Genomic DNA, 26,276 nt, shown 5'->3' with positions numbered 1-26,276 from the left:
TTTAACAAAATGAACTATCCAATTCCCTCAAATAGGAAATCCATTAGAAGGAACTATCGAATACCCTGTAGTTGCAAAGTAAAAAAAATGAACTATAGAATGCCCTGTAACTGTAAGTCTAATAAACTAAACTATCGAATACCCTCCAATTCCAACAAAATAAACTATCGAATACCCTGTAGTTGCAAAGCAACTATAGAATGTCCTGGAACTCTAACAGAATGAACTATCGGATGTTTTTGCACTGCACATCGAACAAAATGAACTATCGAATACTCTGAAATTATAACAAAATAAACGATAGATTGCCCTGTAGCTGCAAGTAACTATCGAAAGCGCTCCAAATTCAACAAAATGAACTATCGAGTAAACTGAAAACATAATTAAATTATTTGTAGGATCCCCTTCAACTGTAAATACAACAGAATGAAGTATCGAATAGGTGACAAGACCAATAAAATAAGGTACTGAATCCCCTGCAACTGAAAGTTCAACAGGGTGAATTTTAATTATCAAATGGCCATTAATTGGAAATTCAATATAATGAACTATCTAACAAAAATCCAACAAAATGAACTATCGAATACCTATCCAGTAACCGGAAACGGAACTTAATGAACTACCTGAAACTAAAATCTACCACAATGAACTATCGAATACCCTGTAATTGGAAATCCAATAGACTTAACAATCTGCAATTAAAATCGAACAAAATTAACTATCGAATACCTATCGAGTAACTGGAAATGGAACTTAATGAACTATCTGCAACTAAAATCCACCAGAATGAACTATCGAATACCCTGTAATTGGAAATCCAATAGAATGAACTATCTGCAACTAAAATCTACCAGAATGAACTATCGGATGCCCATTATTTGGAAATCCAATAGAATGAACTATCTGCAACTAAAATCCACCAGAATGAACTATCGACTGCCTTGCAACTGCATTACTCATCCGCCCCATGGGTCGTCTGCGACAAATCAGATTTATTCTTCACAACTTTTCGAGAAAAGCGCAAAAAAAAAAAAATAAATAAAAATAAAAAAAAGAACAAAAAACTAAATGAATACGTATGACTATATAAATAAAGTGATCCAACTGGGGAACAAAACTGGCAGAAATGGCAAAGAAAACAAAAGAAAGAACAAAAGTTGAGAAAATTGTATTGAAACAAATTTGAAGATTAAATTACAGCCATTTACCTCGGCAAATATTTGCAGCAAGCACCGGACGAAGATGCCCCAAGAGGGATGGCCCCCTCCACTTTCGCCACCAAAAATACCAATGATGATGACGATAATGATGACATTGATGGGATAACCCAAATCGGACGTGGGTTAGTTGGGAAAATTCAAAATCACAGATTGTCCAAACTCAAAGAAGGGGGGGGGGGGAACTGTCTGTTTTTGTAAATAAATCAAATTTTATTGTTAGAAGAGGTTAACTATTGTTAGTTATTTGTTTTAAATATAATTCTACTTGTTTTAATGAAAAAATCATGCTTTTGAAGCACTTAAATCTTCCAAACATCTATTTTCAATCTTAATTAGTTGCTTAATTAATAGTTAAACTAATTAATTAAGTATAGTATAATTGTTAGTTATTTGTTTTAAATACAATTCTATATAATATCTACTAGAACTATGTTCTATAGACTTTGTTTTAAAGAAAAAAAGCATGCTTTTAAAGCAATTTTCATCTCTTTTCAATCTTAATTAATTGCCGATCATTATCGTTTACCGTTATTACTGTCTGACTATATCCTTTGGACACTATATAGAGTAGAGTAGAATAGATCTACATACCGACTCCCCGTTGAATCTTTTATGATTATTATCATTTTTGTGTTGGGAAGTTCAAGTGCCAATGTGCTGTCAAAAAGTTGTTAGTTGTTGCTTATGGCCATGGCCTTTTATTTTTTTTATTTTCGGGGCAGAGACTTGTCTGAACTGGCTTAAGTACAAATTGAGTTTCACTGTCCTTGTTGTGGTCCTTGTTGTTCTTGGCTCCTTATAAACATTTAAGGTTGTAATTTTGTTGTGTTTTGGCTTTTTAATGGCTTTGGCTTTATTGTTGTTGTTGTTGTTGTGCCGTCTCGGCCGCCCTCGCGTGTCCTTTTCCCTTTTTCGATTGTTTTGAGACAAAAGCGCAGTGCACATAAATTCATCATAAACGTCGGTAATATTAGCTAAATTGACATATGGCCAGGACACAGACACAGTAACGGTAACGGGGAGGGGCGAGGCGAGGAGGGGGGGCCCAAGAGGTCCTGTACAACTTTTCCGAAGCCTTATTAAACAGAGAACAAAATTTTTGAGGTTAGAAAAGCTAATAAACTTGATTAAGAGTGAAAATAAGCAAGTTCTAACATGTTTCGACATGCTCTAAAATGATATTTAAGTTTTAGTATATTGTTTTGGTATTTTTTAGGTTAGAATTGATTTTTTAAGTGTTGGAAAGTTATAAGAACTGCAGACAACTCCTGGGAGAAAAAAATGAAGACAGTCAGTGGGATTTTGGACTTTTTTTTTACTCAAAAAGCCATAAAAAAAGTGCAAATGCATTCGCCGGCGTATTTTACTGGCAAATTAACTAAAAACTTGGCAAATAAACTTTTTGAGGTTATAAAAGCTAATAAACTTGATTAAGAGTGGAAATGAGCATGTCTAAACATGATCATTGGTATCTGTTTTTTGGTATTTTTTAGGTTATAAATAATAATTTCTAAGACTATATTTTTGAAGTTTTTGAAAAGTTAGAAGAAAATGACAATTCCTGGGAATAAAATGAAGAGTAAAGCATGTTTAGGCATGATCTGACCTGCTCTAGCATGTTTTTTCTAGCTTTAGTGTATTATTTTTGTGGTATTTTTTAAGTCATTTATGATTTCTAAGACTTTATTTTTTGAGTTTTTGGAAAGCTGGAGAAAAATCTTGGTATTTTGACTGAAAAAATCATAAAAAATCGAATACTTACTAACTTTTTTCCTCCAAAATTATGTCGAGTAATGAAATCCAATCGAAAAGTGGCAAAAAATTGGCAAATTAACTGAAAAGGCATAAAGCGTAAATCGCATTAATTTGGCCCAGGACCGGCAATAAAGGTTAATCATTCATTGGCGGGGCATGTCCTGTGAGGAGGAGGAGGAGGCGGAGGATGTCCTGGAGTTGACGATGACGCAGCTGTTATACCATTTGGACGCTCTTAACCCATTCTTAGCCAGAGTTTAGGCTAAAAATTTCAAGATATTTTAGGGATTGTATCTTAAATAGACTTTAATTTTAATTAATTTAAAATAAAAATGAGAAAAAATTAGATTAAATATTTATAGTAAAGATTAAGAAGTTTAAGTTGAAAAATAATAAAGTCCTTAACCCAAAAATAAAGGAAAATGGGTTAATCCTTGGGCTTTTGGGCTTCTGTCTATGTAAATTAGATGGCGCCCCGAAGGCGCTCCAACTAAGGGAAATAAAAGGGGGGGGTGGGTGATTTGAAGGGGCGGGGGAAGGACTAAAAAACAAACCACCAACAACAACAACAACAACAAGAAAAAGTAAAAATAAAAATAGAAACAAAGTAAAAGAGAGAAGCAATCTAAAAGTTCTGTTTCATTTATTGACAATTTGTTTCAAAATAATTGCCAATGGCGGCGGCAAGGACTACGCCACACCCCCCTCCGCTCCCTAGTGCCCAGTGTGTTGGTTTTTAGCCGGACCAGTTAACAGTTAACAGTTAAGAGCTGAAGGACCTCGCTCATTTGGTTTATGCGCCGCAGGACATGAGCACGTCCAGCGATTAAACGAGTTGAACGAACCAAATGCCCATGTCCTGGCCCATGGGCTCCAGGACATCATACATATCAGTGCTATGGGCGGGTGTTTATTTTTGCAGGACGAAAATTTTTGCAGGGGGGCGTGGCCGAACAGGTCCTTTGTAAAATTCATGCCATATTGATTGGCAACTATGCAAATATTGTTCAAACACGGCTCAAAGGAGAGCCAGGAAGCGGCAGGACACAAAAATATGTATATTTTTAGATATGGTTTAATGTTGGCATTTAAAGGATATGTAGAGCTACTATGTCCTGGCCACTCCTAGAGAGTCCCTAAGGGATGGAGAGATCTACTATGTCCTGGCAGAATGGTCGGGAATCTGGTATCCTAGACAACTACTTTAACTACTTAGAATTGGACAAAAAAAAAGTGCAGAAAAGGATATATGTATGACATATGATAGGAAGAAAGGTGGAGAGAAGAGGAGGTGGCAGAAGGGCTTAGCCAGGTGGAGAGGATTTCCTTTGTGCCACAGATTGTAGAATTGCAATGACAGGTGTTTTTCAGATTTTCTTCCTCATATTTTCCACCTTTTCTTTTTCTTCAAAGATTTGTCACTTTTATGAAGGGATTATAGAGCACATATTGACATTTGTGCAAAAGCATTTTCTGACCATTAACTTGGTCCTTAAGAGGTCCTGGAAGGATTAAATAGCTTCAAAGACAAGACTTTAAAGATTAGATTTTTTTTTAATTTTTAATAAAAAATATTAAGAATTTAGAAATAGAAAAGTCCTTAAAAGCAACCTCCTCTTACCTCAAACCTATCCTTTTAAAGGACATCTGAGACTCTTCCCAGTTTAAATTTAAGAGAGTCTGGCGAGTCTCTCGCTCTCTCTTAAGTTTCAAGTGCTTCTCTCTCAACTTCCCCTGAAAACCGTTATTTGCCCTCCAGAGCCAAGTGTTCCCACTGTGCCCCCACTGAGTACAGTGGCCACTGCGCCGACGCGGATAAGTTGCCCCTCACGAACCAGGGGTCGTGCCCCAAGGGGAATCGCGAATTTATGAATGAAATCAAAATTACTACGCCACTGGGAACAGTTTCTCCTTTTTTTGGCTGTTTTTTTTTCGCTTTTCTCAGACAAGTTGGTGGAAAGGATATGGGGGGAGGGGGGGTGGCGGAACCCCTTGGTGAGGTCCTTTTTAAGGTTGAATGACACGGTGTTGCAACAAGAAAGAGAGTAATATAAAATAATAATAATAAAAAAAGGGGGGAGGGAGCAGAACAAAATAAACAAAATGAAGAAAGGCAAACACGTTACAAGGTAAACTTAATTAAATCGCTTGCCGCCAAATATGCAAAAATCTGAAATAATGACCGAAGCTAAAAGGTAATTTAGCAAGGACACCAAGGCTTCACCTTCCATCCATCCACATCCTTGAAGAGGACTTCTACCCACAGAAGATTACTCAAAAAATCACCTATTCAATTTTGAAACTCAAAAAGTACTTTTTTAACATTTTTTCATTATTATTTTTTCTTGATTTCAAAAGAAATTTCAAAGGAACTCCAGGCTCAAATATCTTGAAAAGTAGGCTCACACTTAGTATTTTTATCCTTGAATCCTTTATATCAGATCCATAAGAATCCTGTAGAGCAATGTCTATAACTTTACAAAGGATAATTAGATCCTTAAGTAAGCAGAGAACAAGAACTTACTAACATTCTTTATAACAATTTCTTCACAATTTTGATCCATTTTGGTATTTTTAGTATTTTCCCTTTTAAAGTGGTGAAAGTCACTTTTAAATGGCTCTTATTATACTTTAAACAAAGAGTATAACTTTATTAAGGACAATTAGATCCTTAAGCAAGCAGATATCAAGGATCTTAATCACAATCTCTACACAATTTCGATCCATTTTGTTGGTATTTTCAGTATTTTCCCTTTTAAAGTTGCGAAGCGGAGATGGGGGCCCCTAAGAAGCCCCTAAAAAAGTGTAACTTTTCATTGGATCCTTTAGATCTTTAAGCAGAAACCCTTAAAGCATCTAAGAACCATTCTTTATCATTTTGTATCATAATTTCAATAAGTTTGTTGGTATTTCTTAATATACCATTTTTATATTTTAATGAAAAAAAGCGCGAAGCGAGTCTATATGCCTCCAACAAAGAGCATAACTTTACTAATCCTTAGCAATTAACAATTAGATCCTCTATTCTTCGTCATTTTTATCATTTTTACGCAATTTCGATTCATTTTCTTGGTATTTTCTAAGAAAACCCTTTTTGAAAATGAGAAATCTTGTCCCCAAAAAGGAGTATAATTCTTCTTAGTGACATCAGATCCTTAAACGGAATACCTTAAAATAAGCGAAGAACCATCATCTATCATTTTTCAGCACAATCTTCTAACCGATAAATTGGAACTTTTGAGCTTCTCAAGCTTTGAGAAGTTTTAAGTTCCTTTCCACAAAAGGTCTCACTGAAATATTTTTGGGATTTTGAAATTTTGACCAAGTAACCTGTGGAAGTTTTTCTTGGTCCAAAAATTGAAGGGCCTCGATTGCAGGCCAAAATAAATCATTCGGTCTCGAGACCCCAACCAGTACGGGTCTCCTAAATAAATAGTTGTAAGTTTAGTTTTTATTTAATTTAATTTAAAAGGTAAAAATAGGAAAAAGTAGTGAAATAATAAAATTGTGAAAAATAATAAAGTGAAAAAATAATAAAGTAAAAAAATAATAAAGTAAAAAAAATAATAAAGTGAAAAAAAAATTTTAAATAAATTAAAATTGTTGAAAAATACAATAATAAAATAAAAAAGTGAAAAAAATAAAATAGTGAAAAAAATAAAAAAGTGAAAATAATAAAATAGGAAAAAAAAATAATATAATGATGAATAAAATTTAAAAAGTGAAACAAAAATATTGTGAACAATACAAATAATAAAAATCAGAAATTGAAATAACAAAAATTCAAGAAAATAAAATTGTGAAAATACAATTATGAATAAAATTGTGGAATAATAAAATCGTAAAATAAAAAACTAAAATTTCAAATAATAATATGAAAAAAAAATAAAAAAAAATGAAAAATTTATACAAATTGTGATAAAAAGTGACTGCGATGGAGTTCTTAAAATGGCAAGTAAAACTATTTTAAAAGGTAATTTTATTTATTTATTTTTATATATTTTTTTTTAAATAGCTTCTTCTAAAGAACCAAGATTTCCTGATTTTCTTATTTGATTTATTATTTTAAATGAGTATTTTGATTAAATGGTAAATATTATTTAAAAAATTAATATTTTGTATATTTTAATAATAATAATTAAAACTTCTCTTCTAAATTCTAATAGCTAAAATATTACAGGCCATAGACTTAAGGTTTAAAAAGAAGTTTCCTTATTTGCTGGTATTGTTATTTTTTCATAAAGATTCAGGAATTCATTCTTCACAGTGGGCTATATTGGTAAGTTAGTAGTTTTCTGTAATTTTTGGTAATTTTAAGTATTTTATTGAATTTAAACATAACTTCTTTTCTCCCAAAGAACGCACTCAATGAACTACTTGGTATAACTGGTAACTGAGTGGAGGGATCAGTACTTCTATTTTGTTGGACTTGTTCCACTTTATAGGTAAGAATTAATTTACTTTTTTCATAAAATGTATTAATAAAGAGTTAATTTTTTTTTTAAATAGCTCCAAAATGCATAATGGGCTCTTATTCTTTGGCATGATCCCTTTTAATGGTTATGGAAGGCTTTTTTATCCAGAAAGTCTCAATAGGATCTCGGACCATTATCACTTATTTGCTGGTTTTTTTTTCTCATTATCGCTTTCGTCGCTTTCCGAATCTTTTTTCCCTCCGGTCTCCTGGCTATTCTTACATATCCATACAGTGGCCTCTAACGGTAAATATTTCAGTAGTTTTTTGGTAATTTTTTGGTATTTAATTGAAACCTAACCTCTTTTCTCAAATAGATCGACCGAACGTAAAAGTAAAAGTTAGAATAACTGGTAGCTGTATGGAGAGATTCTTGATCTCATTTGCTGATTTCTTTATTTTTTAATCAATATTGCGATGTTCATTCCCCACAGTGGGATCTCACAGTGAGTATTTTTTGAGATTGTTCGTAGTTTCTAATACTTTTAGTATTTAGTATTTCTTGTTGCTTTTTTATTAAATTTCAAGCTAACCTGTTTCCTTTCACAGAAGGCGCATCTTATAAATTTGTTAAACGGGCATCCATAAAGATCCTTGAGCTCCTTTTCTCTTTTCCTTTATACTTCGGAGATGGGCGATCGAATACGGTAGTTTGAAGATTAATTCAATCTGGTATTTTTATTTTTTTTCGATTAAGTTTGCAACATTTCCCTCCAGTGGCCTCTAACGGTAAATACTTTTCAAGTCTTCAGTAGTTTTTTTGGTATTTAATTGAAACCTAACCTCTTTTCTCCCGTAGAACGCCCGAACGTAAAAGTTAGAATAACTGGTAGCTGTATGGAGAGATTCTTGATCCAAGAGCTCCTCCCTTTTCTCATTTGCTGATTTATTTATTTTTTAATCAATATTGCGATGTTTATTCCCCACAGTGGGATCTGACAGTGAGTATTTTTCATACTTTTAGTATTTCTTGTAGCTAATTTTATTGAAATTCAAGCTAACCTGTTTTCTCCCACAGAATGCGCATCTGATCAATTTGTTACACGGGTATCTATATAGATCCTTGAACTCCTTTTCTCTTTTCCTTTACTTCGGCGATCGAATAAGTGAGTTTAAATTTTTTTGTTTCAATCTGGTATTTTTAACCTTATTTGCAAATACTTTCTAGCGCAATTATAGAAACCCATCGAAGAGTTCCTGATTATTATTCTAACAAATTATGTTTAATTTGAAGGTAAATAGGAACTAAATTGGATACATCCTTTTCAATCACATTTCACTCTCGTCCAAATTGCTTTACAACTTGTGGACCTCTAGTTTTCCATCATGCTGCCCCATAACTATTCCTCCAATCTCACTTGACCAGTAGGTCTGGATCGGATCACAACTACGCCTCTTTCTGATTTTCTGATTTTTTTTAAACCTTTTTCAAATTATTTTTCATTTTATGGTAAATATGAGCTTAATTATTTAATCTTTTTTAATCAAGAGTTACTTTTGTTCGAATAGCTCTACGGCCCGTGGAACTCTATTTCCCCGGCATGATCCCCTTAACCATTCCTCCAATCTCACTCGACCAGTGGGTCTGGATCGGATCACAACTACGCCTCTTATTTGCTTGTTTGTTTTTGAATAAAGTATTACTTTTCCCCCAGAGGGCTCTCACGGTAAATATTCTGTACCTCCTTCGTAGTATTTGGTACTAGAGTAGCACTCGATTCAGTAGTCTCTTAGTAGTTGTTGGAACTTCGTAGACCTCCTCCTCCTCCTCCTACTAACCTCCTTCCTCCGTCCTCCCACAGAATGCGCATCTGACGAGCTCCTGGTTTGTAGCTCCTTGAGGTCCTTCTCTCTTCCCTACTTGTGAACGGGTGGCCCATTTAGGAGATGGACAGTTGGGTGGTCCCCCGTGACTTCTCCTTTGCTTCTTATGCTTCCTGCTGCTTCTCATGCCTCCTGTTTGCTCCCTCTTATAATATCCTTGGTAAATATGAGTGTAAACATCCAAGCCGAACTGGTCCAAAGCAAATCCCATCCACAGGGTCCTAATAAAGAATCTTGAAGTACCTCAGATCAATGTGGTTGGCTCCTCTCTGGTTCCGTTTTAATAAACGACGAGCAGTGGCCCCTCCAGTCTTGGCCCTTTCTGTTCAGTCGTCCTTCCGCAAGGACATTCCATTGGTAATGTTCAGTAGTCCTGGATTGGAAGTAGAACAGAAGTAGACCTAGATCCTAACCAGAACCTCTTCTTCCTGCAGATCCCTTCTTGTATATGCCCTGATGCAGTCCTGATTTCCTCATTTCTTGTTGGTAAATACTCAGTCCTTACAGTAGATGTAGATTGCAGATCCTAACTTCAGTCCTTTCTTCCCACAGATCCTTTCTCGCACTACAGATGAGCCCCTAGTTCCGTCATTTGTAGCCGCTGACTGGTCGCTTATGTCACTTAGAAAACGATTTCTTTTTGAAATCATCATTGAGGACAGTCGGTCTTCCTCCATAACTGCTGGAAGAGGTCCTTTTGACATCTGATTTCCTCATTTCATTATCCCAATTGGTAAATAGTCTGCTACTTGTTGATTTTCAAGTTCCTTAGTACAATTAATATTTATTTTCAGATCATATATCACATGTGTTCCTGATTCAGTTCCTTCAATTAGTTGGATCTAGATTCCACACCGTTTCAAATGGTTGGATAAGCTGATATTTCTTTGTAAATGGATGAGGTCCTTGGTGCATCCTTGATGTTCTTGAAGCCATAGGGGTCGACTTATCCTCAGATCCTTCTGGACGTGTGGTTCTCCTTTCTTTTGTTCCTGTTTCCTGTCCAGTTTCACGGACGGCGCGGAGTGGGCTCTCCAGTCTTGGCCCTTTCTGTTCAGTCGTCCTGCTGCCAGGACGTCCCTCCTTTCCTGATTTCCTTCCAGCTTCCATTGCCTTATGTTTCCTTGGTAAATCAAAACTCGTAGATTGCCTCCAGATGACTAACGACTTCCTCTCTCCAGCACTATCTGTGACTGTCATCGGTAACACACGTGCAGTTGTTGCAATTTGTCCATCTTGGTTGCAAGTCCCTTATTTCCTCATATTTAAATCTGGTATAAGCGTTGGTAAGTAGTCTGGTGTTTGATCTTTAAGGTTCTTGGAATATTTAACACTTTATTTTGTTTTCCAGATCAAGAGTAAAAAGAGTCTTGGAACCTAAGTTATCCGGTCCAATACCTATCCATCCTGTTGCTTCCATGGAGACCCTCAGGACATCTGATTTCCTTCGTACTATTTTTGAAACTTCTATTGGGCAGAGACAGTGGCCCCTCCAGTCTTTGCTCTTTCTGCTCAATTATGGTGTCTGATTTTCTTATTTTCTTTGATGGCAAGTATTTTTCACATTTCCCGATATCTTCCAAGTATAATCTATATATATATATATTCTCTTTTTTTAGATGTACCATTTCTTATTGAGGTACTTTTGCTGAATATCCTGGAGATTGCTTCCCATTCCACTTATGAGAGCTGATTCAGATGATTGTATTTAGTGGCAAGTATTTTGAAGTATTCCCCATCATTATGTCTAGTTACTAGACTCTACTTAACTCTAGTTTAATCCATAACCTCTTCTTCCCACAGATTTTTGCATCTTTAGTTGGAACCTTAACTTAGTCCTCTCCATCGCACCGCCTTTCTGTTCAATGGGGATGTCTTCTTTTCTGATTACCTTTTTTTATTTAAAGCTTAATTTGGCAAGTACTATACTATTCTATATATTCCCCACTATCCTCTAACTATAATGTATATAACTCTAGTTTAATCCATTACCTTTTCTTCCTGCAGATTTTTGCATCTTTAGTTGGAACCTTAACTTAGTCCTCTCCATCGCACCGCCTTTCTGTTCAATGGGGATGTCTTCTTTTCTGATTATCTTTTTTTTATTTAAAGCTTGATTTGGCAAGTACTATACTATTCTATATATTCCCACTATCCTCAAAGTATAATCTATATAACTCTCCATCCATTACCTCTTCTTCCCACAGATTTTTGCATCTTTAGTTGGAACCTTAACTTAGTCCTCTCCATCGCACCGCCTTTCTGTTCAATGGGGATGTCTTCTTTTCTGATTATCTTTTTTATTTTATAATTTAACATGGCAAGTATATTACTATATATTCCCCACTATCCTCAAAGTATAATCTATATAACTCTAGTTTAATCCATTACCTTTTCTTCCTGCAGATTTTTGCATCTTTAGTTGGAACCTTAACTTAGTCCTCTCCATCGCACCGCCTTTCTGTTCAATGGGGATGTCTTCTTTTCTGATTATCTTTTTTTTATTTAAAGCTTAACTTGGCAAGTACTATACTATTCTATATATTCCCCACTATCCTCAAAGTATAATCTATATAACTCTAGTTTAATCCATTACCTTTTCTTCCTGCAGATTTTTGCATCTTTAGTTGGAACCTTAACTTAGTCCTCTCCATCGCACCGCCTTTCTGTTCAATGGGGATGTCTTCTTTTCTGATTATCTTTTTTTATTTACAGCTTAACTTGGCAAGTACTACACTATTCTATATATTCCCCACTATCCTCAAAGTATAATCTATATAACTCTAGTATAATCCATTACCTTTTCTTCCCACAGATTTTTGCATCTTTAGTTGGAACCTTAACTTAGTCCTCTCCATCGCACCGCCTTTCTGTTCAATGGGGATGTCTTCTTTTCTGATTATCTTTTTTTATTTACAGCTTAACTTGGCAAGTACTACACTATTCTATATATTCCCCACTATCCTCAAAGTATAATCTATATAACTCTAGTATAATCCATTACCTTTTCTTCCCACAGATTTTTGCATCTTTAGTTGGAACCTTAACTTAGACCTCTCCATCGCAATGCCTTTGCTCTTTCTGTTCAATGGGGATGTCTTCTTTTCTGATTATCTCTTTTATTTTATAATTTAACTTGGCAAGTATATTACTATATATTCCCCACTATCCTCAAAGTATAATCTATATAGTATTTTTTCTCTCCAGATGTTCTTCTTATTTGATGTCCTGATTCCAATTACCCTGGTCCTTTATGCGTATTTTTGCATAGATTACCTTAACTCGCGGGGTGGGAGTTCTACAGAGGAGTGAGTTTTTAATGGCAAGTATATTTAATAGAATCCCTTAACCCTATATATCCCTTAACCCTTAACACTTAGGTACCTGACACTGAGGAGTATTCGGTTTATGATGCGGGTACTGAGCTGATTACTTTTTTCTTTTTATTTATTTATTTTTTTGGTAAGTATTTAATATTATTTGTTAATATTGGATCTAATATCTTACTGTTTTCCAGAGCTACTGTGGTCTCTTGTAAGCTTTGATACAAAATTCGAAGAGGATGGCTGTGGTTCTGATATTACTTTCAAATCCTTGAAGATGAAACCCTGAACTCCATCGACTTCAAATGTATTTCCTTATAACTTTGTAACGAAAATGAGCTCTCCTTTTAATTAAAAAAAACAAACTTTAAATTCAATTCCAAGTCTAATTCCTGGTGGGCTTAGTTACAGGACTCTTTTCAGGACTCGGAAAATGAAAGAAATCCAAAAAATCCAATCCAAAAGGTGTGACAGGACACTGGAAATGGCCACTTGACCGCAGAGAATTTTTGATTAAGCTTGCAGCACCTACGTGCTGCGGCGTGTCCTGGCCAGGACAGAGTCCGACCGAAGTGCGCATATTAAATTCCACTTTGGCGGCAGATGGATATCGGAATGGAGCAACTGCTTCGCATTGTGGATGGAGGACACTGCGCGGAACAGTGAAGACTGGCTAAAAAGGACGCGAAACACTGCATACTATCCCTGGAACCGCCATCTGTTTGCCCAACGACGGGGAAAGGACGAAAATTCAGAGAACCGATGAGTCCGGAAAATGCAACCAAATGTCCTGGTTGAGCTCTCGATGTCCTTCTGCTCCTTCTGCCACTGTTGTCACTTAATTTCCAGCGACAATAAAGCCAACAATGGGGCAATAAAGAGGCAAAAGGCAAACCGCAGAAAGGACTCTCCTGTGGATGGCTGGATGGGGGGATGGAGGGAGGTCCTGCAGGCAGGACATACCTACTCTGCCACACTGTATGAAATATGGCAGCTGCATGTTTTCGCTTGAAATGTAATTTTTTGTTCAAAAATAAGCCAAAAAGGATATTGGGGCAAATAAACGTTGGCGGCAAAATGGCGTCAAAGGATGTGTTTGTTTTTTTTTGTTGTTGTTTTATTATTTCTGAGGGAAAAATGGGAAATCAGAAAAAAGGACACTGATTTGTAATTAAGCTACTAAAATTATTGAAAATAATCAGCCTTGTTGATATCCTTGAAACTGAAGCACATCCTTTTCATTTCAGCAAAAATTATGGATCCTGCCATGTCCTGAAAAAGTTGGTAAGTCGAACAAAAAAAAGGATATTTGTATAATTAATATTTTTCATTCGAGTGCAGTTTCCAATTTGATTTTAAAAAATTGTACGTGCTTCTCCCTTCATACTCCATCGGTATTCGAAAAAAGGGGGGGCACCCATTATTTACGAAAAAGTTTTTCAGCAAAAGTTTCAATGGCCGTGTAATTGCAGGAGGTCCAGGGGCCAAATAGAGTCCTGTTGGCCTCCTGAACGCGGAAGGTCCTTAAAACAAAGCCTGGCAGTTGAAACAAGGGTTAAAGAGGTTTATTTAGGACCCCCCCTTAAAGTGTAGAGTTTGAATATTATTTTTCCAAAAAAAAAAAACAAATTAAGGCAAAATAGAGTCGTGTTCGATTTTATAATCGAACTTTTTCTTAAAAAAAAGCTAATTAAGACCAAATAAGATTTATTTTTGAGTCCTGAAAGTGGAAGGTCCTTGAAACAAAGTCTGGCTAAGAGGAAAAAGTTAGGACAAGGGTTAATGGTGTTTTTAAAAGCCCCCCTAAAGTGTAGGGTTTAAATATTAATTTTAAAACTATTTCTCTTAAAAAATAAAAGAACAATTTTTGGCCAAATAAGAGTCCTGCTTGGGGTAAAAGGGGTTAACAAGGGTTAAAAGGGATTTTTTTAAGAACCCCCCCTACAGTGAAAGGTTGAATATTATTAGTAAGAAAATTATTTCTCTAAAATAAAAACCAAATTGTAGCCAGAGTCCTGTTTGCCTCTGAAGATTCTTAAAAAAAAGGGGTAATGGGTGTTACTAGAACCCCCTAAAGTTTAATATTAAATATGATTAATTAGAAAATAATATTTTGATAAAAAAAAACCCTTTAAAATATATATATATTAAAACTATAAACCCCCCTTTAAATAACCTTGCTTTTAAAATTTTATTCCAAATAAAATAAACACTTTTTCTTTCTGTGTATAAATGTAATTTATTTTTGTATTTTATTTTCTCATTTCTTTTGCATTTTGTCGGGTTTTCAGTTTTCAGTTTTCCTTTCATTTTCATTTTCATTTTTATTTTTATTTTTAATTAATCCGGTCGAGTGTTAAGTATTAGTAAATAAATTGCATTAGTTAGTATACGATTAGTGTTTGTTTTTAGAAATTATTAGTTAGAGGCGCAGTAGCAGAGAGTTGTAGTTCAGAAGTGTCGTCCTTGGAAATGTCCTTATTTCTGTCGATCTGTGTGGCTTTGTTACTTTTTAGCAAAAATATTGCGCCTGCTGTACTTTATATTCTATATATATTGTATTTCATATAAATATTATTAACTCGCATTTGTTTTTTTTTTAATTTTTTTGTTTCATTAATAACCTGCACTTGAAATATTTAAAATACTTTTTTTTTAGTTTCCATTTTTTTTTAAGATTAATAACATGTATGATTTCAATTACTTGCTCTTTGCTAGCTTTTTATATTATTTTTTTTTAATATATTTCAATTAAATTTTTGCAAAAATAAGCTCTCTCTCTCTCTCTATATGTCTCGCTCTGTCTCTTTCTATGTTGCATACGGCCGTCTCTTTCTTAAACATGATCGCTTAACAGAAACTAAGAAATTATTGTTCTTCGTATTACTTGTTGCTGTTTTGCTTATTGTTTCCGCTTTGTTATATTCGATTAATTCGATTTTTTAGATCATAATCGTACTGTACGAGTACATATAAATATATAATATATAATATATAGTATATATATATATATATATGGCAATAATCGATCGAGAAATGTGCAGAAATGTACAATTAGAATCAATTTTCGCTTTTTTTTTAAATGCATTTTATTTTGTTTGTCGTTTGTTTGTTTGTTTGTTGTTTTGTTTGTTTGTTTGTTTGTTGCAGGCATGGCTTCGTTCACTAAGGCTATAATAGATATTATATATATCTGATTTGTATAAATATATCGGTAATATCGGTATATCGGTCTATCGGTATTGCAATCAATCATCCTCCTCCTCGTCTATACATTTAAAAATTAAATTCAACGAAATCTCTTAAAAATTTAACTCTTTTTTGGCATAAGGTGTTTGTTTTTTTGTTTTTTTTTTTGCTTTTCATTTTTCGAAAATTATATATGTAGTTAATGAACTAAATTAGGGTTAATTTACATAAATATTGTTCTTGCTCGCAACCTAAATTCAATTGAATCCTTAAACTATTGCCTTGATTTGGTGAGGGCGTGTGGGGATAATACTCTATCCTTTTTACAATCTGTTATCCTTGCTGCACACCGACTCCCTTACTCTCTCTCTCATCCTGCACACTTTCTTCAAAGTCAGTCTTTTTCTTTTACAAAAAAAAGAATAAAAACGAAAAGAAATCAACGAAAGGAAGCCAGGCAACCGAAGGATACAAAAATGAATCAAAAGACTAATCGCTGGCAGTTTCGTAAAAAACTGAGTTCAGAGTTCAGAGTTCATAGTTTCAGAGTGGGGGGGAGTGCAGTCGGGTGTGAGCAGTAAGTAGTATTAGTTTTTAAATGTAAATAGGCGTCTCCTGGCCGGTGAGCAAACGAAACATGGACGTGGGCATCGTCTTCATTAGGATCTGCAAGGACACGAGGTCATTAGAGGGTTAAGGTATGAGTGGAAGGATGAAAACTGACCTCTCCCACTGACGAGGACAGGAGCTTCACAATGGTGTCGTGAGGAACGGCCACCACGCTCTGGTTATTAATCTCAATGATGCGGTGTCCAACCCGCACTCCACCCCGCTCGGCAATTCCGCCACGCAACAGACTGCAGATCTGCAAGAAAATAGGGATTCATGAGCTTCTTTTCCTTCAAGGATTAAGTCTGAGTACTAACCACTCCATTTTGGACACTGAATCCGAGCTGGAACAGCGCCTTGGGTCGCAGGATCTTCACCTCGACGACGGGCGGACAGGGCACAACGGTGAACTTGACGGCAGTTTGGTTCTTGGCATTCCGTATGTAGCTCTGGCACGTGGACAGCGGCAGTCCCACCAGGCTCATGCCATTGATGGCGATCAGCTGGTCGCCGATATTCAGTTGCCCGCACCGGGCGGCCGCTCCGCTGGACATCAGATTGGCAATGACCACCGTGGGCAGCATGGAGCCCCAACCGGACTCCACAATGACAACGCCAAGGATCTCGCCCTTGGCCTTCGGCACGACCACCTCCTTTTGGAGCTCCTTCTTGGCGAAGATCTCCAGCTCATCGCCGAAGATCTCCTGACTGTTGAGCACCTCCTGGTAGTCCATCTCCTTGGCCAGGCTCTCGTTCTCGATGCCGTTCGCCTTGAGGAACTCCATGTATGCCACCTGGAAGGCCTGGCCAATGGACTGGGCAATGAACTGGGCCTCGTCGCTCTCGAACACATGGCAGATCATCTTGGGCGTTCGATTGTGTTTGCTGGAGGGCTCCTTGGGCGGTGACTCGCCATCTGGCTCCCCACCCGGACTGCCCTGGACGTCCGGCTGGACGACAGCCGGAAGGATCTGCGCCGGATCCGTAACACTATTCGGCACAAAGCGGCGACGTGCCATCAGGACGACCAGGTCGCCGATGTCGGCTATGTAGGATATGGTGCGGAGAGCGTGGTCCATCATGATCTCCTTGAGATCCGTGTTGAGCACCATTATCTTCTCGGTTGATATGAACAGGTCCACCTCGGTGCTGGGCTGGCTCTCGCCCTCAGGTGCCTAGATGGAACAAAGTGGGGAGAGACTCTATTAGATGTATGTTTCTCGAAGGATGAGTCCTTGTTGTGTCCTCCAGTTGTCCGCCACCACAGATCATTCGCATGAAATTATTTAGGATTAGAGAGACAGAACATGCTTGCTTTTGAATGATGGAGTGCCGGACAAGTCAGGAGGACAAACAAGAACTCTCATCACATCATCACACCAAGAGGTTTTGAAAAACCAAAAATATATGTAATTATATATATTCGAATGTAATCTCGAGTGGGCCAACTCCTTACCAAAGCCTATCGAGAGGAATGCGCAGCAGGGAACGAGAAAAGCGAACGAGAAATATTCTTTTTTTAGACAAACACATAGAGCATAGCCTACCGGGATTCCGGGATACCGGGATATGAGTGGATATGAGTTGGGATATAGATGGATTGGGAGATTGGGGACTGTTGGTGGCATGGCATAATGGTTGCATATATGACTTGGATCCTGGTCAATTACCTTTATCCGGGAGACAGCCTCCTCGGCCTGCATCATCCGCGTCGACTTGGTCGGTTGGCCTTCGCACACGAGCTGCGTGGATCCGAGGTACCTGGCCCGGAACAGCACGCCCTCGATCAGAACTTTGGGTTCCCAAAGACGACCTATGGCATGAGGATTCAGAACATTATCAGTTATCCTTCCTGAGAATTTCAGCATAATCCTTTCAGAACTTACGATAATATCACAATTTCAATGAAAAAGAATTTCAAAGAAATGCAGCATTTAAGGATATAAAATTATATAATAAAAAATATGATATCTCTGATTTGAAAACTCACCCTCCTTGTTCCTCGACTTGGCCTTCTTGTCCGAGTTGGCCGAGTCCTTGAGCGACTTGATGGAGCCCGTGGGACTCTTGGTGTACTGCAGCTTCTCCGGGGAGCTGAGCGAGAGGTCCGCCGTGCCCACAATCTGGCAGATGTCCGGCGAGTTGGGGGTCAGGGAGGTGCCGATGCCCTGTCGAATGGTGGAGGTGGAGAAGGCCGGCGGCTTGCTGTGCAGGAGTGGATGCGGATTGGGATTGTTGTTGTCCGCCGAGCCGTTCAAGTGGCCGGTGCTGATGGCCAGTTCTGATCCCTCGTTCGCATTGCTATCAGCCAGGGGCTGTGGGGTTCATTACATAATTCATTAAATAAGTTACAAAGTTGATTACTTTCTAGATTTGTTTTTTTATTTCAAAAGAGGCTGACAAACATGAGAGTTTAGTACAAAAGTGTGCGCAGGTCCTTCCTCACTTCGAAGGACCAGTTTCATGATATTCTTGATATTCAAATTGAAAAGAATATAAGGGGTTTAAACTTGAATCGGGACCACTTGGAATAAGAAATCTGAAAGAGAATTACATGATTAAATAAATAAATAAAATAAGAGGGGAGCCCTTGAGACTGATTACCAAGAGCCAGACTTAATGGAAGCCAATGAAATGAGGATATCATAGGCAATTAGGAACTTCTCCAGCAGGAAGAGAGGTAGTTCAACTCTTCTCAATGATGATTTCCAAAAAAAATTCATTTTTTTAGAAGATAAATGGCCTAACTAGGAACCCAGCTTGAATGGGAGATAGGATCTGCAGGAAGTTAGACTCGGGTTAGAATCTTCTACTAGTTCTACTTCTACTATAGACCAAAACTACTGCATTAGTTACCAATAAGAAATATATCATTTAAGAAACAGAATCACAAAGGTAATCAGGGCCGCAATCGAAATACCAACAAAACAAAATCAAGGATCAGGACCGCTTCAGGGAATATACAAGAAAGAAATCTGCAGGAAGAAGAGGTTCTGGTTAGGATCTTCAATACACAACTATTCTACAGCAATCTAGGAACTAGGAACACTGAATATTTACCAAAAATAAGAGCAAATAAGCGGGAAGGAAATCAGGAAAGGAGGGACGTCCTGGCAGGAGGACGATTGAACAGAAAGGGCCAAGACTGGAGAGCCCACTCCGCGCCGTCCGCGGACAGGAAACAGGAACAAAAGAAAGGAGAACCACACGTCCAGAAGGATCTGAGGATAAGTCGACCCCTATGGCTTCAAGAACATCAAGGATGCACCAAGGACATATCCATTTACAAAGAAATATCAGCTTATCCAACCATTTGAAACGGTGTGGAATCTAGATCCAACTAATTGAAGAAACTGAATCAGGAACACATGCGATATATGATCTGAAAATAAATATCAATTGTACTAAGAAACTTGAAAATCAACAAGCAGCAGACTATTTACCAATTGGGATAATGAAATGAGGAAATCAGATGTCAGCAGGACCTCTTCCAGCAGTTATGGAGGAAAACCGACTGTCCCCAATGATGATTTCAAAAAGAAATCGTTTTCTAAGTGACATAAGCGACCAGTCAGCGGCTACAAATGACGGAACTAGGGGCTCATCTGTAGTGCGAGAAAGGATCTGTGGGAAGAAAGGACTGAAGTTAGGATCTGCAATCTACATCTACTGTAAGGACTGAGTATTTACCAACAAGAAATGAGGAAATCAGGACTGCATCAGGGCATATACAAGAAGGGATCTGCAGGAAGAAGAGGTTCTGGTTAGGATCTAGGTCTACTTCTATTCTACTTCCAATCCAGGACTACTGAACATTACCAATGGAATGTCCTTGCGGAAGGACGACTGAACAGAAAGGGCCAAGACTGGAGGGGCCACTGCTCGTCGTTTATTAAAACGGAACCAGAGAGGAGCCAACCACATTGATCTGAGGCACTTCAAGATTCTGTATTAGGACCCTGTGGATGGGATTTGCTTTGGACCAGTTCGGCTTGGATATTCACACTCATATTTACCAAGGATATTATAAGAGGGAGCAAACAGGAGGCACGAGAAGCAGCAGGAAGCATAAGAAGCAAAGGAGAAGTCACGGGGGACCACCCAACTGTCCATCTCCTAAATGGGCCACCCGTTCACAAGTAGGGGAAGAGAGAAGGACCTCAAGGAGCTACAAACCAGGAGCTCGTCAGATGCGCATTCTGTGGGAGGACGGAGGAAGGAGGTTAGTAGGAGGAGGAGGAGGAGGTCTACGAAGTTCCAACAACTACTAAGAGACTACTGAATCGAGTGCTACTCTAGTACCAAATACTACGAAGGAGGTACAGAATATTTACCGTGAGAGCCCCCTGGGGGAAAGTAATACTTTATTCAAAAACAAACAAGCAAATAAGAGGCGTAGTTGTGATCCGATCCAGACCCACTGGTCGAGTGAGATTGGAGGAATGGTTAAGGGGGATCATGCCGGGGAAATAGAGTTCCACGGGCCGTAGAGCTATTCGAACAAAAGTAACTCTTGATTAAAAAAGATTAAATAATTAAGCTCATATTTACCATAAAATAAAAAATTTGAAAAAGGTTTAAAAAATCAGCAAATCAGGAAACCAGGACTCTTCCTCGTCTGCCTTTAGAAGGACACCTGGAAGGATAGAAACACCTGCGCACTTCTTGAAACCTACTGTCATGTTTGTCACTCTTTGGATCCCGGAAGCTATCCTTAACCTAGCTTACCCGATCGCCGAAGAAGTCCTGATCGTCGTGTCGCTGCTGGCCCAGCAACCGATCCGTCTCCAAGTCTGTGTCCATCTCCTCCTCTGTGGAGGCCGCCACCGGCACAGCGGCTCCCTTGCGTGGAACCCAAACGGGAGAATCGGGATCTGTGGGTATGATTTCGTCACAGAACTTTTGCTTCTCTGGTTGGGCCTTGGCCCGTTGAAGAACCGAACGGATCTCCTTCATGGCTTCCTGAATCTCGGCCGCTGCCTGATGCGTTCTGGTGCCTACTACTTGTCTTCCAGCACCACCGCCGCCGCTTCCCACTCCATTAATTTTGTCGTCAGCTTGTGCTGCTGCCGCCGCATAAACAGCTCCGTAGTGACTGTCCAGATCGGGGGCTCCGTTCGAGCCATCCCCCATATCAGCCACCTCGATGTGGGGCGGCGAGGGGGAGGGCTGCAGGAGTGGTGGTGGCACTGGCATCGGCAATGTGGCAAAGTCACTTATCAGGGCAGACTGCGAGGCATCTGTTGCCGCGACCGTCACCATACTGGCACTATTATACTCGTTCTCCAGATGCTCCGATATGCCAGTGGCGTTGTCGTTTCCATTGTGCTCGTGGACGGACTGGGACTGGGACTGCGACTGAGACTGGGATTGGCAGACGGCATTAGAGGCAGATACATTGTTTTCCGTATCGGAGGCGTGGCCACTGCTCAGGCCGTCCTCCAGCACCGGCATGCTCGTGTACAGTTTCCCGTAGTCCGTCGGACAGTTGATGTCATTGGACAGGCTATCCAAGTCACCGCAGTTCGAGTCGTAGTCTGTTGTCTCCGGAGAGAGTGTAAAGTTGCGGGAATGCCGCCGTAGATTGGCTTCCAGTTCCGTATCGGCCAGGTCCCCGCTGCTCCGACTATTGGAGTCTATATAGAGCTCTATATCGTTGTGTTCCTGATAGGCTGGAGCTCCCTGAACGATTTGTTCATTGGGCTGGTCATCAAAAAAATAAATATTTTAGTAAATTGGAAGGGAATCCTAGAGGAATAACTCACCTGCTTCCTAGTTGGAGATCTGTGGACCATGTAGAGCTCATCCTTGGGTATTCTGGCCAGTCTCTGGCCGATGTAGGCTTGTTCCATCGGCGTCACTGGATATTCTTGTTGCTGTAATGAGTTTTTAATTTAATTTGGAGCTTAATTTTTTGTTAAAAGTTTCAATACTAACTCTTAATATTTAGTTCCTTATTTTCTAATATTTAATTTTTCCTTTTGAGGCCTTGGGCCCATTTTCCCCATTTTTTTAATGGAAAATGGGGAGAAACCATTTGAAATTCTTATACTAATTCTTAATTATAATTATTCTAATTCTTAAAACTAATTGGCATTCTTGGATTTTTTTTTCACCATTCGGGGGGATACTTCCTGTTTACAAAAATAATCAAGAAAAGGGAACTCGGAATGATTCCTCTCCTTTTCCTTTTCTTTCTCCATTTCCGCCATTTTGAAATTGTCTTATAACCTATAATTCTACTCTGCTTGAAAGTAGAGTTGTCTTATTTCCTCTTGTGTCTGAATTCTTGCTGTAAAAAATTATATTTTCTTATTTATTTAATATTTTATACGAATTTTTACCCTTAATTATTGGCCTTAATTTTAAACAAGTGCCTTTCTCTTTAGCTTTTCCCTTTATTTCACTCTTCGTTCGAAGTACCGTTTGAATTTTTCCGCCATTTTGAAACGTCACTAGCGTGACTTTCATTTTCTTTTCTTTTTTTAACCATTTTCTTTACGGTCGCCATTTTTCGCTTGTTTCTTTCTGCTCTTCCCTTTTCAGTCTTTAGCCCTTTCTGCAGCTTCTTTTTTCCCTTTTTCCTTAGTTCTTTTTGCTGTCATTTTTTCCGTTCTTGTTACTTTTTCCGTTCTTGTTCCTTTTTCCGTTCCTTAGTCCATTCTCCTTTAGTCTTTTGCGTTCTTTATCCTTTCCCGGCCTATTTTTCTTTTCCTTTTAACCCCTTTTCTCTACCGTCTTTATTCGGCACTCTTTTCCCTCTTGCGTCCTTATTCCTCTTCTGTTTTCTTTTCTTCCTGCGGTCTTTCTTCCTTCTACGGACCACAAGAATTACTTCCACAAGTCTAACTCGCACTGAAATCATTTTCTTGCTTCTTGATACTTTTTTAATTTTAATTTTTAGACCACAATTATTTTTCACTTTTATTTCCACAATTTTTTTCTTTTTTGAATTTTTTTGTATTATTTTTGTGTTATTTGAGAGACCCGTACTGTTCGAGGCACAAGTCTAGAATGATTTTATTTCGGTCTGCCGCTGGGCTCCCCAAACTTTCTGACATTTTCAAAAAAACCAAATCATTCCAAGGCCTACTCTACAGGAAGTCAAGGACTACTGAGATCCAGCTTCAAATTTAAAGTTCAAAAATCCCAAATCCAAAGAAGCAAGGTCACACTAAGCTTTAAACACTAAACTAACCGTTTCACTTACCGAACTGGCCACATCATCTCCGCTCTCCGTGGTGTAGTCGGTGAACCGCTTCTCGTCCTCCGGATTGGCCTTAAAGAACTCCTCCAGGACCTTCCGCGTCTCCGAGAACTCGTACAGGTAGTCGAAGGTGGGCGCCTTCTCCCGCATCGTTGTCGTCGCCGTCGTCGAGGAGCGCTCATCCTCGTGATCTATCAGATCGATCAGGTTGCCCACCGATGCCTTCGCCATCGAGGCAGAAGCCGTGGCCGCAGCTGGAGTGGCGACACTGCCACCGGAACTGGTTGTGGGCGAGACCCGTTGAGGGAAGCCGGGTGGTCGCTTCCGCTGTCCTGCCGGCGGCTGGCTGCCAAAGCGACGCGGGGAGCCCTCGTACTCGGCTATCGGCAGCTGGCCAATCATCTTGGTCACCTTGAGGACGTCCTCGTTGGTGCCGGGATGCTGGCCGCTCGCCGCCTTGTTGTTCATCCAGTTGGTGTCGATATCGTCGAAGACCACGATCTCCCCATCTCGCAGACACTGCCCGTCGGCCTTGCCCACGTCCGTGGGTGAGCCGGGACTGGCACGGTCCTGGGTCTCGAACTGGCTGCTGCCGGGACTGCGTCCCACCCGGATCTGATGGAGATGAGGTCGTTGGTAGTAGTAGCTATTGGAGGAGTCCTGGCTAGAGTCCAGCCTGCCAACGCCACCCGTCGGCGACGGACGGCCGGGCAACGGAGCGTACGGCAAATCGGCATTCAGATCCGGAGAGTTCAGCACCGTGCTGGCCGGAGTGACGTTCGGACTACGGGTTCTCATCTCCCACACATATCTCTCCTGAGGCTGCGGCTGGTGCTGCTGCGGATGCTGCTGCTGCTGCAGAATGTGAAGAGGATTGGCCATGGAGTCGTTGCTGCTGTCACTGCCGCCGGACTTGGAGTTCATGGCTGCTCCTCTGGAGTATTCTGGAGTAACTGGACACACACGGATGGCTGCTAGTGCTGCTCTAGAGATGATGCTGCTACTGCTGCTGCTGCTGCTGCTGCGTCCGGTGCTGCTGCTGTAGCTGCTGCTCCGACTGCTGCTGACATGCCTGGAAGAAGTGGGACTTGTGAGATTATTCCATTCCGATGATCTAACAGTGGCATGAATCACTATAACATCTACTTCTGCGGCTGCTGCTGTCAGTGCAGTAGGTCAGAAAAAAAAGACAGGGTTTGGCCGAGATGAGGTGGTTGTTACACGGAGAGAAATTACGGGTTAGAAGCTAGAAGTTGAGGGACTAGACAAGTGACTTTGGGAAGGGATTTGGAAAGGAGTTCCTATAAGAATCCCCTGCTTTGATGAACTCTCACCCTTTATACCAAACAAACCCCACTCCCAGGCTCCCCCCCTTTTGAGACTTTAAGGTCCTTTAAAGTCCTTGTGACCTCCGTTGTTGTTATTCTCGTTCTGCGTCGTGGGATTTTAGTGGCAGGTTGCAGGTTAGCTGCGAAATCAATGCTGGGGCAATTAACCCACTCTTGCCGGGGGAGTGAGGGGCGGTGCCACCTCACACGTGTGTGCATATGTATGGGTGTCTGTCTCTCAGTGTGTGTGTGTGTGTGTGTTGCACGATTACGGGTCTACATGTCCGTGTGGTGAGCTGCGCACGTAAACTTGGCCTCCAAAAAAATAAAAAAAAAAAAACAAACACACACTCAGCCTTTGGGGAAAACAAATCCTCGAGGCTAGCAGGACGAGGCAGGACGAGAAAGGAAGCTGCAGGCTCAGCCCCAGACACAAAAACAACAGCAAGAGGGGGCGGGTAGGGGAGGGAGGTCGTCAGGAATGCACTGTTAACTCCCACCGCCACCCCCTCCCATTACAGACACCTCTATATATGTATAAAATCTATATCTATTTTGCGGCTGTATGCGTATTGTTAAAAATCAATAGATTTGCCGTGTTTTTTTGTTTCTTTTTCCAGCTCCTTGTTCCTTTTTTTTCCTCCTTTTTGGGCGGTTTGGGGGCAAACAACAACAAAAACACGCGAAGATTCCCCACTGTCTCGGGTTATTCCTGCGAATATATATGTTTCCGATTTCCGTCTGTGATTTAACTATTATTGGCAACTCGGATTTTGGTTCGAAAACAACACCTGTCGTCCGTTTTTGACAATATTGTACGCGATTTACCATTTAATTCATATTGCACCGATTTAGCGAATTTCACTATCTTCTTCTTACTTCTTCTATACTGTACCCATCACTAGCGCGATAAAATCACGGCACTATCGATATTTGGTTAGTGACGGACTTCGAGATGTGAGTACCACAATCGATAGGCGCCAAACGATAAATCGAAATGATGGCGCCAAAGCTTAAGTTTGAATTTGAAGCTCTCCTTTTTAACCATTTAAATAAAAAAAACAAGTATTTTTTACTTTTTTACTTTAGCATTTAATGATTAATTTCCTCTTGCTTTGTTTTATTCAATATTTGGTTTCGTTTTGTGTAGATTTTTGCAACATTCGAACTGGAAATACAGGATACAAGAGTGGTGTATAAAAGTTCGATGAGCAAAATTGACAAGGATTGTGTGGCAGTAAACAGTTTTCTTCTTGCTCTCGATCAACATTTAATTTACTCTCGAAGAGATATATGTAATTCTCGATATATATATATATATAATTTGTTTAGACTATAGATTGAAAC

At 39.2% G+C, this 26,276-nt stretch overlaps 1 protein-coding gene and 2 long non-coding RNA genes across 12 annotated transcripts; 2 read left to right on the top strand and 1 right to left on the bottom strand.

The window, feature by feature from the left end:
• Nucleotides 1-6,351: 6,351 nt before the first annotated feature.
• On the top strand, nucleotides 6,352-10,822 carry LOC26514744. Of its 3 annotated transcripts, none has more exons than XR_006507796.1 (18): nucleotides 6,352-6,948; nucleotides 7,142-7,254; nucleotides 7,334-7,420; nucleotides 7,485-7,696; nucleotides 7,767-7,895; nucleotides 7,999-8,178; nucleotides 8,249-8,390; nucleotides 8,468-8,555; nucleotides 8,618-8,683; nucleotides 8,767-8,899; nucleotides 8,959-9,116; nucleotides 9,252-9,433; nucleotides 9,491-9,630; nucleotides 9,708-9,759; nucleotides 9,826-10,006; nucleotides 10,068-10,400; nucleotides 10,455-10,559; nucleotides 10,625-10,822. It is a non-coding gene; the product is annotated as an uncharacterized LOC26514744 (long non-coding RNA). The 3 variants fall into 3 exon arrangements; XR_004310195.2 differs by lacking the exon at nucleotides 6,352-6,948 and adding an exon at nucleotides 6,991-7,064; XR_001408408.3 differs by lacking the exons at nucleotides 6,352-6,948; nucleotides 7,142-7,254; nucleotides 7,334-7,420; nucleotides 7,767-7,895; nucleotides 7,999-8,178 and having other exon boundaries at nucleotides 7,676-7,696.
• Nucleotides 10,823-11,889: 1,067 nt separating this feature from the next.
• LOC26514536 lies at nucleotides 11,890-12,988 on the top strand. Its single transcript, XR_004310196.2, has 4 exons — nucleotides 11,890-12,416; nucleotides 12,481-12,581; nucleotides 12,654-12,735; nucleotides 12,791-12,988. It is a non-coding gene; the product is annotated as an uncharacterized LOC26514536 (long non-coding RNA).
• A 2,066-nt stretch (nucleotides 12,989-15,054) lies between these two features.
• On the bottom strand, nucleotides 15,055-25,853 carry LOC6505006. 8 transcript variants are annotated; one of them, XR_004310207.2, is made up of 14 exons: nucleotides 25,758-25,852; nucleotides 23,605-24,673; nucleotides 22,160-22,270; nucleotides 21,123-22,097; nucleotides 20,946-21,066; nucleotides 20,729-20,886; nucleotides 20,411-20,593; nucleotides 20,214-20,353; nucleotides 20,085-20,136; nucleotides 19,838-20,018; nucleotides 19,455-19,776; nucleotides 19,251-19,369; nucleotides 18,999-19,172; nucleotides 18,755-18,933 (listed from the first exon to the last, which is right to left on the bottom strand). XR_004310207.2 is itself a non-coding variant. In XM_014904758.3 (10 exons), exons 2-10 carry the CDS (start codon nucleotides 24,523-24,525, stop codon nucleotides 16,380-16,382), a joined length of 3,552 nt encoding a protein of 1,183 aa, XP_014760244.1. In that variant the 5' UTR covers nucleotides 24,526-24,673; nucleotides 25,758-25,853; the 3' UTR covers nucleotides 15,055-16,379. The 8 variants fall into 8 exon arrangements, 5 of the variants coding, with proteins under 5 accessions (XP_014760244.1, XP_014760245.1, XP_014760243.1 ...); XM_014904758.3 differs by lacking the exons at nucleotides 18,755-18,933; nucleotides 18,999-19,172; nucleotides 19,251-19,369; ... (5 more) ...; nucleotides 20,729-20,886; nucleotides 20,946-21,066 and adding exons at nucleotides 15,055-16,451; nucleotides 16,510-16,650; nucleotides 16,712-17,569; ... (1 more) ...; nucleotides 18,065-18,207; nucleotides 18,385-18,709 and having other exon boundaries at nucleotides 25,758-25,853; XM_014904759.3 differs by lacking the exons at nucleotides 18,755-18,933; nucleotides 18,999-19,172; nucleotides 19,251-19,369; ... (5 more) ...; nucleotides 20,729-20,886; nucleotides 20,946-21,066 and adding exons at nucleotides 15,055-16,451; nucleotides 16,510-16,650; nucleotides 16,712-17,569; ... (1 more) ...; nucleotides 18,065-18,186; nucleotides 18,385-18,709 and having other exon boundaries at nucleotides 25,758-25,853.
• Nucleotides 25,854-26,276: the final 423 nt, after the last annotated feature.

The sequence above is a fragment of the Drosophila ananassae genome, chromosome XR, assembly GCF_017639315.1.
Source record: "Drosophila ananassae strain 14024-0371.13 chromosome XR, ASM1763931v2, whole genome shotgun sequence".
NCBI classification, from domain to species: domain Eukaryota; kingdom Metazoa; phylum Arthropoda; class Insecta; order Diptera; family Drosophilidae; genus Drosophila; species Drosophila ananassae.
Note: the sequence above shows the minus strand (reverse complement) of the source record. Positions and strands in the feature narration are given on the sequence as shown.